Raw genomic sequence first — 14,751 nt, 5'->3', positions numbered from 1 at the left:
AGGATCTGGTTCCAGAAATGAACTCGAATTAAGCTATACTCTAGCCTATCCAAAACTTAGAGAGTATCACTCTTGAATTAAGAGCTCTAAAAATGGATTGTCAATTCTTGTTGGTATTTACAGCTTTATCCTAGGAACAACAATGAAAATCACTACTTTCTAAAGAAGGTACAACATGTTCTTAGGATGTGGAAGGGGTTACAGCACAGAAAGCAAATGGGAGGGCTGAAATCCAAGTTATAGGCTCCCACCTTGCTTCCGACAGCCTGGGATTTTGATAAAGGCTCCATAGTCTGTTACCATAGCAACCTATAAAGACAAAAGAAAAGGAAAAATCAATGATACACTTTCCTCTGCAGAACTAAATCTACTCTCCCTGAATCTGCACAGGGAATCTAGTATACAACTGCTGGAAAGGGAAGTCAAATATTCTGTGTGTTGCTTTGAAGTTCAGACTGATAACCAGCCACATACACAGTAAACACTGTGGTAACAACAGAGTGCAATACATGGTATGACGGTGAAAAAAGAAAGGCCAAAGCATTCCTACATCTACTGAAATCACTAAACGAATTTTATTTACAAAATGAACAGCAAAAAAATCAAGTAATAAAGTTACATTTATATTAGCAAAGGTTAAGGTCATTCATTTCATTACTGAGAACTGATAGCTTGGGACAGATCACATAAGAAATTCCTTGTCCCAGGCGACGGCACCTGTCGGCAAACATCAGGACCAGGTCTGGGGGTGGGGCAGGTTGAGCTAAGCTGCAGCTCCCATGGGTGTGCACAAGCACTGGGCGGGATGTGTAAGGAACAGACCGGGTTGCAGCAGAGCCTGGCATATACAAAAATCAGGGCTGGGGCAGGCCTGGTGGGGGTTATTGGGGCAGGTTGGGCTGGGCTACAGCACCCATCAGTTCACATGAGGAGATGGGACTGGGGCAAAACTGAGCAAGCAAATGCATCCACCAGCATGTGTGCTGGCTGGTGCAGGTGATGGACCAAACCTGATCCTACAATAGCTGGCACACACAAAAGTATCTAAGATCAGGCCAGACAAAATTTCTTGGGAGACTCCACACTAGATCACTGGACTCAGGCCCTGGCCACAGGGAAAACCACAGGATGTGTAGTCCAACCTTGGAGTGCATGTGATTGGACCTCCTCAGTTGTTGATGCTTGGTGCAGTGGACAGTAAGCCCAGATGCATACGGGGGACATGATGGCTAGCTCATCTAGACCAGTAGGGAATACTGACTGCCTCATTAGAGTGTGGAAATGAGAACAGTTTGGACAACGTTCCTGGTAAAGCTGTGTAGCATGTTCCTGGGTCTGTGGATGCATTAAGATGGATTTTGTCAACCAACAAATGTTGGAAAGATTTTTCTCACCCCTAGAGCAATGACACCAATAACTTCACACAACAATCAAAACCACTCATGTAATACCCTCAGAACATTCCTCCCCACATCAGAGTCTCTTAGGCATCATCAAATGACTGTTTCCCCACTGCCAAGTGCTTAGTAGTTTGACGTGAAGGAGCAGACCCACCCCCACCTCCCCTGGGGACATAGAGGGGAAAAAAAACTGAAACATTTGTCCCACACACCTTCCTCCATACCTGATCCATACCTAATCAGAAGCCCATATGGTCATGCATCCCTCTCAACTATGGAAACAATATTAAAAGCAAAATAAAAAAAAATTTTAAAGCCCTTGTTTCTACAATTCAAATCAAATTAGATCATACAGTTTGTTAGATACTGCTGGCTCATCCCCAAATACTGGGTTGCAATGACCCAGTCAGTCAGGCCAAAGCTAGGAGCTTCATCTAAATCTCCCACAGGGACACAGGAATTAGAAACCTCCTTCTTTCTTTGCCTTTCCAAAAAATTCAAAGAATAAATAGAAATAGAAACAAGTAATTAAGCCAGGAAGACATATTTTAAAATATGTGTTCATCCCTATGTTGGATGTCAATACATTAACAGGTAAAGGATTAGCTTGTTGAACCACAGCACTGGCCCTGGGTGTAAATATGGGTGCCAGTTCATGTCCCACACGCTCCGCTTATCATCCAGTTCCCTGTTTATGGCCTGGGAAAGTAGCAGATTATGGCCCAAGTCCACAGGTTCCTGCACCCACATGGGAAACCTTGAAGAAGCTCCTGGCTCATAGCTTCAGAACAGCCCAGCTCCTGCTAATGCGGCCATTTGAGGAGTGAACCAACAGAAGGGAGATTTTTCTGTCTCTCCTCTCAATAAATTTGCCTTTCAGGTAAATAAACAAAAATTTTAAATATATCTTCCACCCATTCTTTCACTCCCCAAGCAGCTTCAACAGCCAGAGCAGAGAAAGTAAATTCTCCATTTTTACTTAAAGTAAGAGTAGGGGCAGACACTTACCTAGCAGTCAAGATGCCAGGCAAGATACCCACATCTCACCTCAGAGTACCCGGGTTTGATTTGCCACTCTAGATTCTGTCTACAGCTTCTTATTAATGCAGACACTGGCCCAGTGTGGTAGTGTAGTGGTTAAAGTCCTCGCCTTGCACACACTGGAATCCCACATGCAATAGAGGACGGCTCAAAGCCTTGGGACTCTGCACCCACGTGGGAGACCCAGAAGAGCTCCTGGCTCCAGATTGGCTCAGCTCCAGCCATTGTGGCCGCTTGGGGAGTGAACCATTGGATGGAAGATCTTCCTCTCTCTCCTCCTCTCTGTATATCTGACTTTACAATAAAAATAAAGAAATCTTTAAAAAAAAAAAACAAAACAAAAAACGCAGACATTCAGAGACAGTAGCAATCACTCCAGTAACTGGACTTCTGCCCCCCATGTTGGAGATCTAGACTGGATTTCCAGCTCCCAGCTGACCTAGCCCTTGTGAGCATTTGGGAACGAGCCAGTGGATGGAAGCGCACATGCTCTCCTCTTGCCTGCATGTCTCTTGTTCTGTCTTCCAATTGATTTTAAGAAGACAGAGAGAGAGATAAAAGAAAGAAAATTAAAACTAAGTAAAAACAAATTGCTTATTTCTGCACCAAAATGAATGCACTTCAGCTTTTGTTTCAAGTTTTTACAGAAGGGGCTGAGGAATCTCACAATGGATAATACCATGAAAGAGTATAACGATCTAACCAACTTTGAAGTAACATCTGGAAGTTGAAGTCCAAATCACCTTGCTGCTTTAAATTAAAATGACCTCACTTCAATCCTGAAGCTCCAGTGTAACATTACGGTTTCAGAGGTATTACAACAGACCTTAATTTGGCCTCTCCCAAAAGGAAAGATTAATGTACTTCAGAATGGATGCACTCAACTATTAGGAAAAAGCACTCCTGCCTATTTCCAGGACCAGGTGTTTGTATCACTGTGTCTCCTAGGGCGCAGAGTCGAAATTAACAGGATAGCACCTGCCATAGATGATCATACAGTCTGCCTGGTGTTCCAAAAATAATTAGTCAAACGGCTCAGGGGAGAAAAATCAGTAATTATCTCAACTGAATCCAAGCCTCGGGTAAAATAAATTTCCCATCTTCAGATCAGAGGTGGCACTAGCCTTAAAACTCATTATCTTCATAATGTAAATGATAAATTTGCGGCTCAAAGACGTAAGTTACTTTTCCAAAGTCACAAAGTTAGAAAGCAGCACAGCCAGGGACAGAAAAGAAAACTGGTGCTTTTTCTACCTTGGCAACACAAAACTCCTCTTGGCATTTCCTTGGCTACTGTAAAGACTAAGTTTAATCTCAACTCCTACTATGCATACACCTTTTATCTTGCCTAACAGATTCCATAACCGAAAGTACCTTAGAGACGGAGAACGAATACTGGCTTCTCAGTAACTCAATCACCAGGCCCTCTGAAGCTGCTCAGCTTAGAGAAGAACTGCCAGGACACTCGGTGTATTCAAGCTTCTTCAAAAACAAGTGGTTCCACAAGGCATGGTTTAACTTCATTCCAGTACTTACTGAGCACTTCCCTTATGCAAAATATGTCAGGTTTTGGCACAGCGCTGAGGTCAAGGCTTGAGATATCCATGTCCTGCGTAAGTGCCCTGGTTTAAGACCCAGCTCCTGCACTTTGGTTTCAGTGTCCTGCCAAAACACAGCCTCGGAGGCAACAGGTAGCTCAAGTGCTTTGATCCCAGCCACCCACACAGGAGACCCAGAGTTTCTGGCTCCAAGCTTTAGCTTGGCCCAGCCCCGGCAGTTGTGGGCATTTGGAGAATGAATCAGCAAATGGAAGCTTTTTATTTCTCTGACTTTAAATAAAATGAGAATAATTATTTTGTAATCAAGAGATAATCAGCCTACGTTAAAATAACTTAAGCCAGCTAACAAAGTACATGAGACAAAACCATGACCTCTGTTTTCTGTTAACTCACAATCTAGTGGAGAAAAGAGAAAAAACCACAACGATAATGTAAGACAGACTGATATTATAATAAAGCTGCGTAACACTGTGAAGCAATCAGACTATCTCTTCTTATATCTCAACACACTCAAAAGAATTCTCTAATGAGCTTTTTGGTTCTTCCATACATTTATGTGAAATTGGACAAACCCAGTTGTAAGTCCGAAGTGAATAAGAATTCCAGCTTTGCCCTTAATCTCTGGGTGATAACCTTAAAATTTTTTTTTTTTCTTTAGGTAACTATTTGAAGGCAGAGAAGCAGAAAAAGAAGATACCCAAGTCCTCCGTGAGAGTACCTGGCTTACTCCCCAAGGGTAGTAAGAGCAAGGGCTGGACTAGGCCAAAGGGAACCTGGAATTCCAGCCTGGTCTCTCACATGGGTGGCAGGGACCCAAGCACTTGGATCACCTTCCACTGGAAACCAATCAGCTGGAATCCCAACAGGGCCTCCAATGTGCGATGCTGGAGTCACTAGCAGTGGCTTAATTAACTGCACATAGACAATTAATTTCTGCAGAGTTTCTCTATCCATGAAATGAGTTTAAAAATTGTTTAGGGGAGACTCAGTAACATAGGCTGTGCAGAAATGCTACCACATATATACAATACATGTAATTTCTCTTTCCCTAACTAGAAGTCACTTCTAAAGCATTCTTTTTCAAAAATGTGTTAAGCTGGAAATACAATGTTCTCTCTGACCATTCTAGAAAACCATCCCTTCTTAATGATATACATATAGACTATATATATGTTAGTATATGTTAATATATATGTGATATATAACATGCAATAAATATAACGCATATATGTACGTCTGCATGTATATGTGTGTGTATTTACATATATACAAAATACCTCCAGGTGCACATTAAGGATATGGCAGTACATTGAAGTCTGCAGAGGACACCGGGCACCAGAATTACCAGAATAGAGGACAGAACAATTGATCAACTACCACAGCCAAGTGTTGGCAGTGCATACCTGGGCAAAAGCTGGTCACTGCAGCCATTTGGAGAGTGCCATCAGTAGATGGAAGATCTCTCTCTGTCAATCCCTTTCTCAGTGTAACTCTTTCAACTAAATAATTAAACTATAAAAAACAGTAACTATAGACCCTGCAAGCAATTTTCATTTTTGTTTCACTTCAAGAAGTAGACAACATTAATGATTTCCCATTGCGTTATGCATATTTTTACAGATGATAGCTGACTTAACCAACACGATCATCCTATGGAAGCAGGCATCCTCAGCAAAGGAGAAACTGAATGCTCCAACAGGTAATCTGACAGTTTCAAGGATCATATTGTAAAGGAGTTGGGTCTAGAAACCAGGCCTGTCTGATTCAGCAGGCTCAGTTCTCTAAACAAATACACATCTTTTCCCAAAGCTTGATCATTCATCCAGCCATCCCAAATGTATCAAGCACCTATTATTTCTTAATAACCTACGTGGGATTAAGATATACAACAAAACACAAGCACTCTGCCCCCATGGTGCACAGTGTCTTATGAAGCAGGCAGATATTAAACAAGTATACAGCTAGCACAGGGTGCTATTTATTTACAATGGAAAAAAGATCTCTAAGGAGACATGAGGCTGAGATCAAAAACAAGGGTAACTTGACAGGAAAATCAGCAGTTATAAAGAAGACTCTTCATACATTCCTGCTACTATCGTAACTCACCACCTACTGCCTAATTTAGAATACAAATTCCTTTGTCACAGTCACAAATGCTGGGAAGTTCAAATTACAGGTGCAGCAGATAAAGCGTCTGATAAAGGCAGAACACTCATAAGATAATGATCTCCTGAAAAGTCCTACCTCCTAACACCATCAAATGGGAATGAAGTATCCACATAAAATTTAAAAAAAATATCTATTTTACTTATTTGAAAGGCAGAATTATATGAAAAGAAAAGGAGAGACAAAGATAAGTCTTCCATCTTCTGGTTCATTCCTAAGTGGCTGCAACAAACAGGGCTGAACTACATTAAAGTCAGGAACCAGAAGTTTCATCCAACTCTCCACATACATGGAGACATCCAAGCACTTGACCCAGTCTCCAGTGCTTTCCCAGGCACAATAGCAGGTTGCTGGATCCAAAGTAGACAAACCACCATCCACTCAAGGATGCTAATAGTGCAGGTGGCAGCTTAACCTGCAAAGGCACAATGCTGATCACTGTTGATCACCCAACAGCTTTTTTCTGTTTGTTTTTTAAAGAGTTATTTTATAAGAGAGAGAGATAGGAAGAAATAGATCTTTCATCTGTTGGTTCATTTGCCAAATGGCCACAATAGCCAAAAATAAGCTAGCCAAATCCAGGAGGCAAGAGTTCATCCAAATCTTGCACATGGGTGCAAGGGACCAAGGACTTGGGCCATCTTCCACTGGCTTCCCAGGCATATTATCTGGATCAGAAGTGGAGTAGATGAGACTTGAACAGGTGCCCATATGGGATACAGGCACTGTAGGATATTGCTTAACCAATCATACTACAACACCAGCCCCTACACATGAATTTGGAGAGACCCAAACATTCAAACCATACATGTACAATAGTGGTAAGAGGTAGGACTTTTAGGAAGGTGATAAGCTACGAGGGCTCCACACCTGTGAACTGATTAGTGCCTTATCAAATGGTTTGAGAGGTAGTTTACCAGTTGAGAAAACCACATCCCATGTTGAAGAGCCTGAGTTTGATGCCTGGCGCTAGCAACTGATTGCAGTTTTCTGTGATAGGGATCCTAAACAGGCAGTGATGGTTAGGTTCCTGTCTCCTGGGAGGAAACCTGCTGTGTTTCAGGCTTCAGCCCCTTCAACAGCAGCACACATTTGGGGAGTGGACAGGAAAGCCCCCTCTCTGTCTCCCTTTTAAACAGGTCTTAAAATAATAGACATTATATTCAAAGCAAAGAGCAGCACTCATCCAATACCAAATCTACCTGCACCTTAACACTGGACTTCTCAGCCTTCAAAAATGGAAGAACACATATTTTTCTTCTTTGTAAATTACCTAGCATCGGGTTATTTTGTTATAACAGCAAAAATGGACTAAAATAAACAGTCCATGCAAAAATTCTAAAAAAAAAAATCAAGTGTATAATGTTCAGAGTTGCAAAAAAGCCACAGTAGCTAGGAGTATCTACAGGGTAAAACAAAACATCATCAGGTTAGGCACAGACCAAGTCACAGAAAAGTCATGAAAATAAGTTTTGCATTCAGTCAAGTGTAATGAGATAATCTCTGAGGAGCTGTGAGAGTGGCATGCCTAATATATATATTTCTTTTTAAGATTTATTTATTTTTATTGGAAAGTCAGATGTACAGAGACGAGGAAAGACAAAGAGGAAAATCTTCCATCTACTGATTCACTCCCCAAACGGGTGCATTGGCCAGAGCTGAGCTGATCCAAAGCCAGGAGCCAGGAACTTCTTCTGGGTCTCCCATGCGGGTACAGGGTCCCAAGGCTTTGGGCCGTCCTCTACTGTTTTCCCAGGCCACAAGCAGGAAGCTGGATGAGAAGTGGGGCCACTGGGACACGAACTGGCGCCCATATGGGATACTGGCACATGCAAGGTAAGGACTTTAGCCGCTAGGCTACCGCACTGGGCCCTAATGTATTTTTTTAATAAAAGATTTATTTTTATTTAAAAGGCAGATTTACAGAGAGAGAGAACTTCCATCGACTGGTTCAGTCCCCAAATGGCCCCAACAGCAGGAGGTGAGCACTCTGAAGCCAGTGGTAGGAGGTTCTTCCTGGTCTCCCACGTGAACACACAGGCCCAAGCACATGGAGTCCTCTGTTTTCTTTCCAGGCACATCAGCAGGGAGCTGGATTGAAAGAGGAGCAACTGGAACTCAAACTGTGGCTCATATGGGATGCCAGCACCACAGGCAGAGGATTAGCTTGCTGCACTGATCCCATATCTAATGTATTTTTTTAAAGGATTTATTTATTTTTATTGGAAAGTCAGATATATAGAGAGGAGGAGAGAGAGGAAGATCTTCCATCCAATGGTTCACTCCCCAAGCGGCCACAATGGCTGGAGCTGAGCCAATCTGGAGCCAGGAGCCAGGAGCTCTTCTGGGTCTCCCACACGGGTGCAGGGTCCCAAGGCTTTGGGCCGTCCTCGACTGCTTTCCCAGGCCACAAGCAGGGAGCTGGATGGGAAGTGGGGCTTCTGGAATTAGAACCGGCACCCATATGGGATCCCGGCTTATGCAAGGCGAGGACTTTAGCCACTATGCAATCACGCTGGGCCCTGTCTAATGTATTTTTAAAATGTTATTTTGTCTGCAATATGAAAAACAGATTAGGGAAAGCAGGGATTCCAGGGAGGGATAGGCAAGAGATGGACAGCTTGAACTCACCGGATGCCAAGGGGACAAGGAAGTGCACATACCAGAGATAACAATTAGGACTCGGACTGGGAAGAAAAATCAAGATCGAATCAAGAGGAAATTTAGGCCAATGTCCAGATCCCCAGTATTAGTACCTGAGTGGAAAGTGTTTTCATTTTCTGAGATGAAAAAAAAAAAAAAAACCACAAAACATTAGAAAAAAACAGACTTGGTGAGAAAACAAATACTTCAATTTAAGATATAAATTTAAAAAGACGTGAGGCATCCAGAGGAAGATACCAAGTACACCGTTAGATGTCTGAAGTTCAGGGGAGGTCCATGTGGTAGCGAGATGTCCATCAGTCCTTCCTAGTTGAGCTGTGATTTCCACCATAGTCTCAAGCAGACACACGTGGCACACTCACCGGCTTTCATCCTCAACTTAGTCCCAACAAACAGATCTGCAAAGCACAGCTCATACCTCGCCTTGGAAAATAGTGTAGAGAGCAGGCAGGTTTTCCATGGTCTCAGGCCTTCCTGAATTCATTCTTAATACTCTATGGCTCCTCCATTTCTCTTCTGCTAGAGCTAATTCAGATATCCTGTCACAAAGAAAGAAAACAGATGCCAATTAGAGACATCAACAATTAAAGATAGGAATGTGAAGCCAGTCTCCACAGATGCAACATCATCTACTTTAATCCACATCTCTTTTGTCTACCCCAGTTGTGAGGATTTTTGGAAACTGATTTTTTTCCTTCCAGTTTGCTATATATTCAGGGCTGGTTCTATCTGGTTGGCTTTGTGTTTTGTTGTGAGTACCGTTGTTTTTCCAAGGGAAAGCTGCAGTGGATCAGAAGGGCGCATGAAATGGTCTCTAAAAAAAAAAAAAAAAGGAACCACAATAGGAACTAGTATTTGTCAAGCACATTTCCTGCTGCTCAGGTATTGTGCTAAGTGCCAAGCCTGCACCATCTCACTGAAGCCTCAATATCCAAGATAATGTCTTCTACTGTCATAATTTATAAAAGTGGGCGGGGAGGTTCCTTGAAGTCAAATTATGAAGCCTATGTCAAAAGTCCAGCAAACAAACTGCGGCCCCAGAATCCATGCTGTTAATGACTATGTTTAGCATTAAATCTGAACTTATTTCAAAAGGAGAAAAAAAATTTTCACTCTTTTTGCTAATAAAAATAAGTAATTCCGGGCCTGGCGGAGTGGCCTAGTGGCTAAAGTCCTCGCCTTGAACGCGCCAGGATCCCATAAAGGTACTGGTTCTAATCCCGGCAGCCCCGCTTCCCATCCAACTCTCTGCTTGTGGCCTGGGAAAGCAGTCAAGGACGGCCCAAAGCCTTGAGACCCAGCACCCATGCGGGAGACCTGGAGGAAGTTCTGGCTCCTGGCTTCGGATTGGCACAGCACCGGCCATTGCGGCTCTCTTGGGGAGTGAATCATCAGATGAAGATCTTCCTCTCTATCTCTTCTCCTCTCTGTATATCTGACTTCGTAATAGAAATAAATAAATCTTTAATAAATAAATAAATAAAAATTAGTAATTCCATCCTTCTTCCAGTGGATAGAAGATCTCTTTTTGTCTCATTGTCTCTAATTCTGTCTCTAAGATAAAATAAACTAATCCTATTTTTAAAAATTGTTTTTAAAACACTGAGATGTGGTCCAGCCAGGATGCCAGAGGTCCGCCCCAGCTCTGCTCTCACTGCCTCGGGATGTCTTCCCTGGGGAGATGCACTGGCTGAAGCACTGGGAGCTCCGGGACCCCTGCCAGACGGGGATCCAGTCACACTGGTGAACACTTCCCCCTCTATCCAGATTGTAAAAGTCCTTTGAACACACTCTCATACACATCTTTCCCAAGTCTCCAGTGTCTCATAGTGTAAAGCACATAAAATTTATAACCGAATGCTAAAATGCTTAACAGTATTTAATTTCACTTTGAACTGTTAATTAACTTATCAATTTAGTACAACATCCATTGATATTTATAAGTAAGGTCCCATAATGACCACTTTATAAATCTTTCATCCTTAAAATGAATCTACAAAGTTGGCAACTCTTCATTTACGAAAATGAAGTAACATGTCCAAATTTACATAGCTAGTAAAAGAAAAATCTTACACCATTCCACATGCCACACACACACACACACACACACACACACACACACATCATTAAACCATCCTTCTCAACTAAGTCCTTGACCTCACTTTCCAGTCTAGCAGATAACGGTGACCCTTACAAAGCACTGTGGTAGTATCTGGGAAGAGAGGGTCTGGTGGAAGCAGGCTAGTTCAAGAGGATAATGGGAGGAGCCGGCACTGTGGCACATCACTACAATGCCTGTGGCCCACGTGGAGTGCTCATTTGATTCCCTGTGTTCCATATGCAAGACAAGGACAGAGTGCTAGGCTCACAGTCACTCTGCATTTCAAATAACAGATCTTTTTTTTTTTTTTTAACAAAGAGGAGGATGTAGAGGAGTCCTCTTACAGAGAATAGTTTGTAATGTTTTATGTATTTAGGGTCTGCACTGTGGTAGAGAGGGTGAAACTATCGCCTGTGGCACAGCACACCATATGGGTGTTGGTTGGAGTCCTGGTTGCTTCAATCCAACCCAGCTAGCTTCTTGTTAGTGCACTGTGAAAGCAACAAAGGATGACCCAAGAGCTTGGAGCCCTGCACTCACATAGGAGACCTGAAAGAAGCTCCTGGTTCCAGGCTTCAGACAGGCCTAGCTCCAGCCACTGTAGCCATTTGGAGAGTGATCCAGCAGATGGAAGATATCTCTGTGTCACTCTAACTCTAACTCTGCCATAAAAAAAAAAAAATTAATAAAAAAAAATTACCACTGCCTTTGCCACAACCAAGAATGGCCATCACCACAAAAAGCCACAAAACCAGGAAGAGGCTCATTGAAGTAAGGCACTTACAGTATTTGTCAGCAAAACCAAATGCCTCCTACTCCTTTTCTCTTATTTAATTCCGTTACAAGTTAAGTTCTCATCATAGGGCCCTGCACGGTACCCTAGTGGCTAAAGTCCTCGTCTTACTTGGGCCAGGATCCCATATGGGCAGTGGTTCTAATCCCAGCAGCACCACTTTCCATCCAGCTCCCTGCTTGTGGCCTGGGAAAGCAGTCCAGGACAGTCCAAAGCCTTCGGACCCTGCACCTGCATGGGAAACCCTGAGGAGATTCTTGGCTTCCCATCGGCTCAGCTCCAGCTGTTGCGGCCACTTGGGGAGTCATCAGTGGAGGGAGGATCTTCCTCTCTGTATATCTGACTTTCCAATAAAAATAAAATAAATCTTAACCAAAAAAAAAAAAAAAGAAAGAAGGTGGAACATCTGTGGAACAATTTATATATACCTGAAATAGCCTGATATGCTGAGGCAAAAATTTTATTTCCAACCTTAACTAAACAACGCTGTCTAGAAGTTTTGTATTTCTCTAGTAATCTTAATCTCTCACATTATATATAGCTTCCTCATGCCTCTGACTGCCTCTCTAATTCATGACTCTACCTCCTAAGCCAGAGGAAATAAAAGCCATGAGACAGGAAATCACTTCACCAACACCAATCATACAACATTATGCATCTATAATCTTCATTTCCGTTGTCCTCTTCTGTTAAAACAGAGCAACTGTCCATCTTCCCCAAGCTGATCACCCTACCTTCATACTGTACTTTGGACCCCATCCATTCCCACGTTTTCAGAAATCATACACTACTGATAACCTACTTTCACTCTGGTACTTACATTCAACTTCTCCATTGCCTTCTCAACTGGATTCTCGTTAAACCCTCGTCCCATCAGCTACTGTGTCATTTCCTTCTCTTTACAGTCCTATCTTGAAAACACGGGCTGGGTTCATTGCCTTCATTTCCTTGCCTGAATCCTTCTGTCATATATGGTTTTTGGCTCCCTTACACCAACAAAATAATTCTTGATGGAGGACCAGGATGATAAAAACCAAGATACTCGTCAATCCTCACATTATTTAAATTCCAAGAGTTTTTAACACAGATTATTCCTTTCCTTCTGAGACATCCCCTCAGTCCACCTCTGTAGCTCTTTTTGTGGACTGGGGTGGTGGATAAAGGGAGATGCAGGTGTTTGCTCCCCAAATGAATGCAACAGCTGAAGCTGCGCCGATCCAGCAGCCAAGAGCCCTAATAGGGCTCCCACGTGGGTGCAGGATCCCAAGGCTTTGGGCCGTCCTCAATTGCTTTCCCAGGCCACAGCCAGGGAGCTGGATGGGAAGTGGAGCTATCCAGACAACCAGCACCTAATGAGATGCTGGTACTCCGAGGTAGAGTATTAGCCATTTGAGCCATCATGCCAGCCCCTAGCTCTTCTTTTTTTTCTACCTGTTTTTTGCCATTAAATATTACAACTACTCATAGTTTTGACTTGTGTGACCTTACCAATACCACAAGTTCAATTATCACATATACTGCAATTATTTCCAAACTTACATTTCAAATATCTCTCTTCTGCACACCAAAGCTGTATTTTAAATTGCCTCCTGAATCTCAGCAATAACCTCCACACACCAAGACAACAAGAACAACCACAAAAAAAACCCACCAAGAACAAAGATTGGCCTGGACAATATCAAAAAGCCACCAAGAAAAATGGAGTCTTAGCCATCTTCTAGTGTCTGCTGTCTCAGCGAATGGTACCACCACCTATTCAAATACAGAAGCCAGAAACCCAGGAATTGCCCCTGCGTCCTCTCTTCTCTCCAGCAGGTACTACCCGCACAACGTCAAGGATCTCCAGATGAACCTACCCCACTCTCTGCTCACGGACCACCAGCCCAATTCTCCATGACACCATCTCGGCCCAGCATTTCTGCACATCCTCCCCCATCACAAGGGTCCCTCTCTCCCCAATCTGTTCATACTACGAAGCCAGCCCGAGGAGCCAATCAAGTCCCTCTCCCCAAGGAAGAGCCTATGTGTTTTCCCATCCCTGTCAAGGAAAAGGATACAAATTCCTACACAGCCTGACCTCTGTCACCTGCATTTTCATCTTGTCCCACACTCCCCCACACTGTCTTTGTAGCAGGCACACTGGCTTGCGGTGCCTCATCACTTTTCCTTCCAAATGATACACAACTTCTGGGCATGCTGTTCTGTTACAGCATGTTCTCTCCTCACCCCATTACACCTCCTCCTTCAGCTATCAGCTTGGGCATCTTTCTCCCAGAAAAGCCTTCTTTTTATCTCAGGAATAAAGTGTCTTCTCTTGGTAAGCACTTCCGGGAGATCCTTCAGGGGCCTCTCTTTTCCCCATCACCCCGAAAGCCAGAGATCAGGGGACGCCCAGCCTTGGCTGGCAATGCCTCCTCAATGACAGACAGAGTGGACGCTAGAGAGGCCCAGTGTCACGAGTCTGGGAAGACTGCGATCCGGACAAGCAGGCGGACATTTCCTCCGTCCCTGCTTCTCGCGCGGACACGGAGCAGGACTGGGCACTAGAACCACACAGGGCGCTAGGGAAGGCCCGTGAGGACGCTAACCGAGGAATGGTCACCGCGGGCCACTCCACAAGTCAGCGGCGAAAGGCCCCAGGTAAGCAGCGAATCCACGTCCTGCCCATTCGAGTGCGGAAAGGGGTTGTGAACCCGAGGCCCGCTTCCCGCCTTTTGAGAGTAACACCTGGGCTGAGAGGTGAGCCGCACTCCGCATGGCCGGGGCGAGCAGCCGCACTTCTCCTCTACCTCCTACTCACACAGGTTCGGCTTCAGACCTCCCTGCCGCCACAACGCGCCGGACGCCAACCCCACTCTGCGCGGTTCCACCACCCACAAGACTCAGCGCGCCTAGGCGGGACGCCGGCTCCCCTCCACCAATCCTGGAATTCCGCTCTCGTGGCGTCATCACTAATTAACCAATAACACAAGAGCATTCTGAAGGCGGTGCAGCGGGGAATCCTGGAAACTGATTGGTAGACTCAAG

The 14,751-nt window shown here is 44.0% G+C and overlaps 1 protein-coding gene across 2 annotated transcripts in view; it reads right to left on the bottom strand.

The window, feature by feature from the left end:
• ZCCHC17 (zinc finger CCHC-type containing 17) overlaps positions 1–14,651 on the bottom strand; it is a 53,076-nt gene extending 38,425 nt beyond the window's left edge. Inside the window, exons 1-3 of one of the 2 annotated variants that reach the window (XM_004591649.3) lie at positions 14,525–14,651; positions 9,249–9,369; positions 252–309 (exon numbers count right to left, since the gene is read on the bottom strand). In XM_004591649.3, the coding sequence (XP_004591706.2) occupies positions 252–309; positions 9,249–9,314 (124 nt within the window). In that variant the 5' untranslated portion in view covers positions 9,315–9,369; positions 14,525–14,651. Of the gene's footprint in view, positions 1–251; positions 310–9,248; positions 9,370–13,580; positions 13,600–14,524 lie in introns of those variants that run through there. The other variant, XM_058678116.1, reaches the window with a different exon arrangement.
• Between the last annotated feature and the right edge of the window lie 100 nt (positions 14,652–14,751).

Source organism: Ochotona princeps, chromosome 2 (assembly GCF_030435755.1).
Source record: "Ochotona princeps isolate mOchPri1 chromosome 2, mOchPri1.hap1, whole genome shotgun sequence".
Classification (NCBI taxonomy): Eukaryota; Metazoa; Chordata; class Mammalia; order Lagomorpha; family Ochotonidae; genus Ochotona; species Ochotona princeps.
The sequence above is the reverse complement of the archived record's forward strand: the minus strand, read 5'-3'. Positions and strand labels throughout refer to the sequence as shown.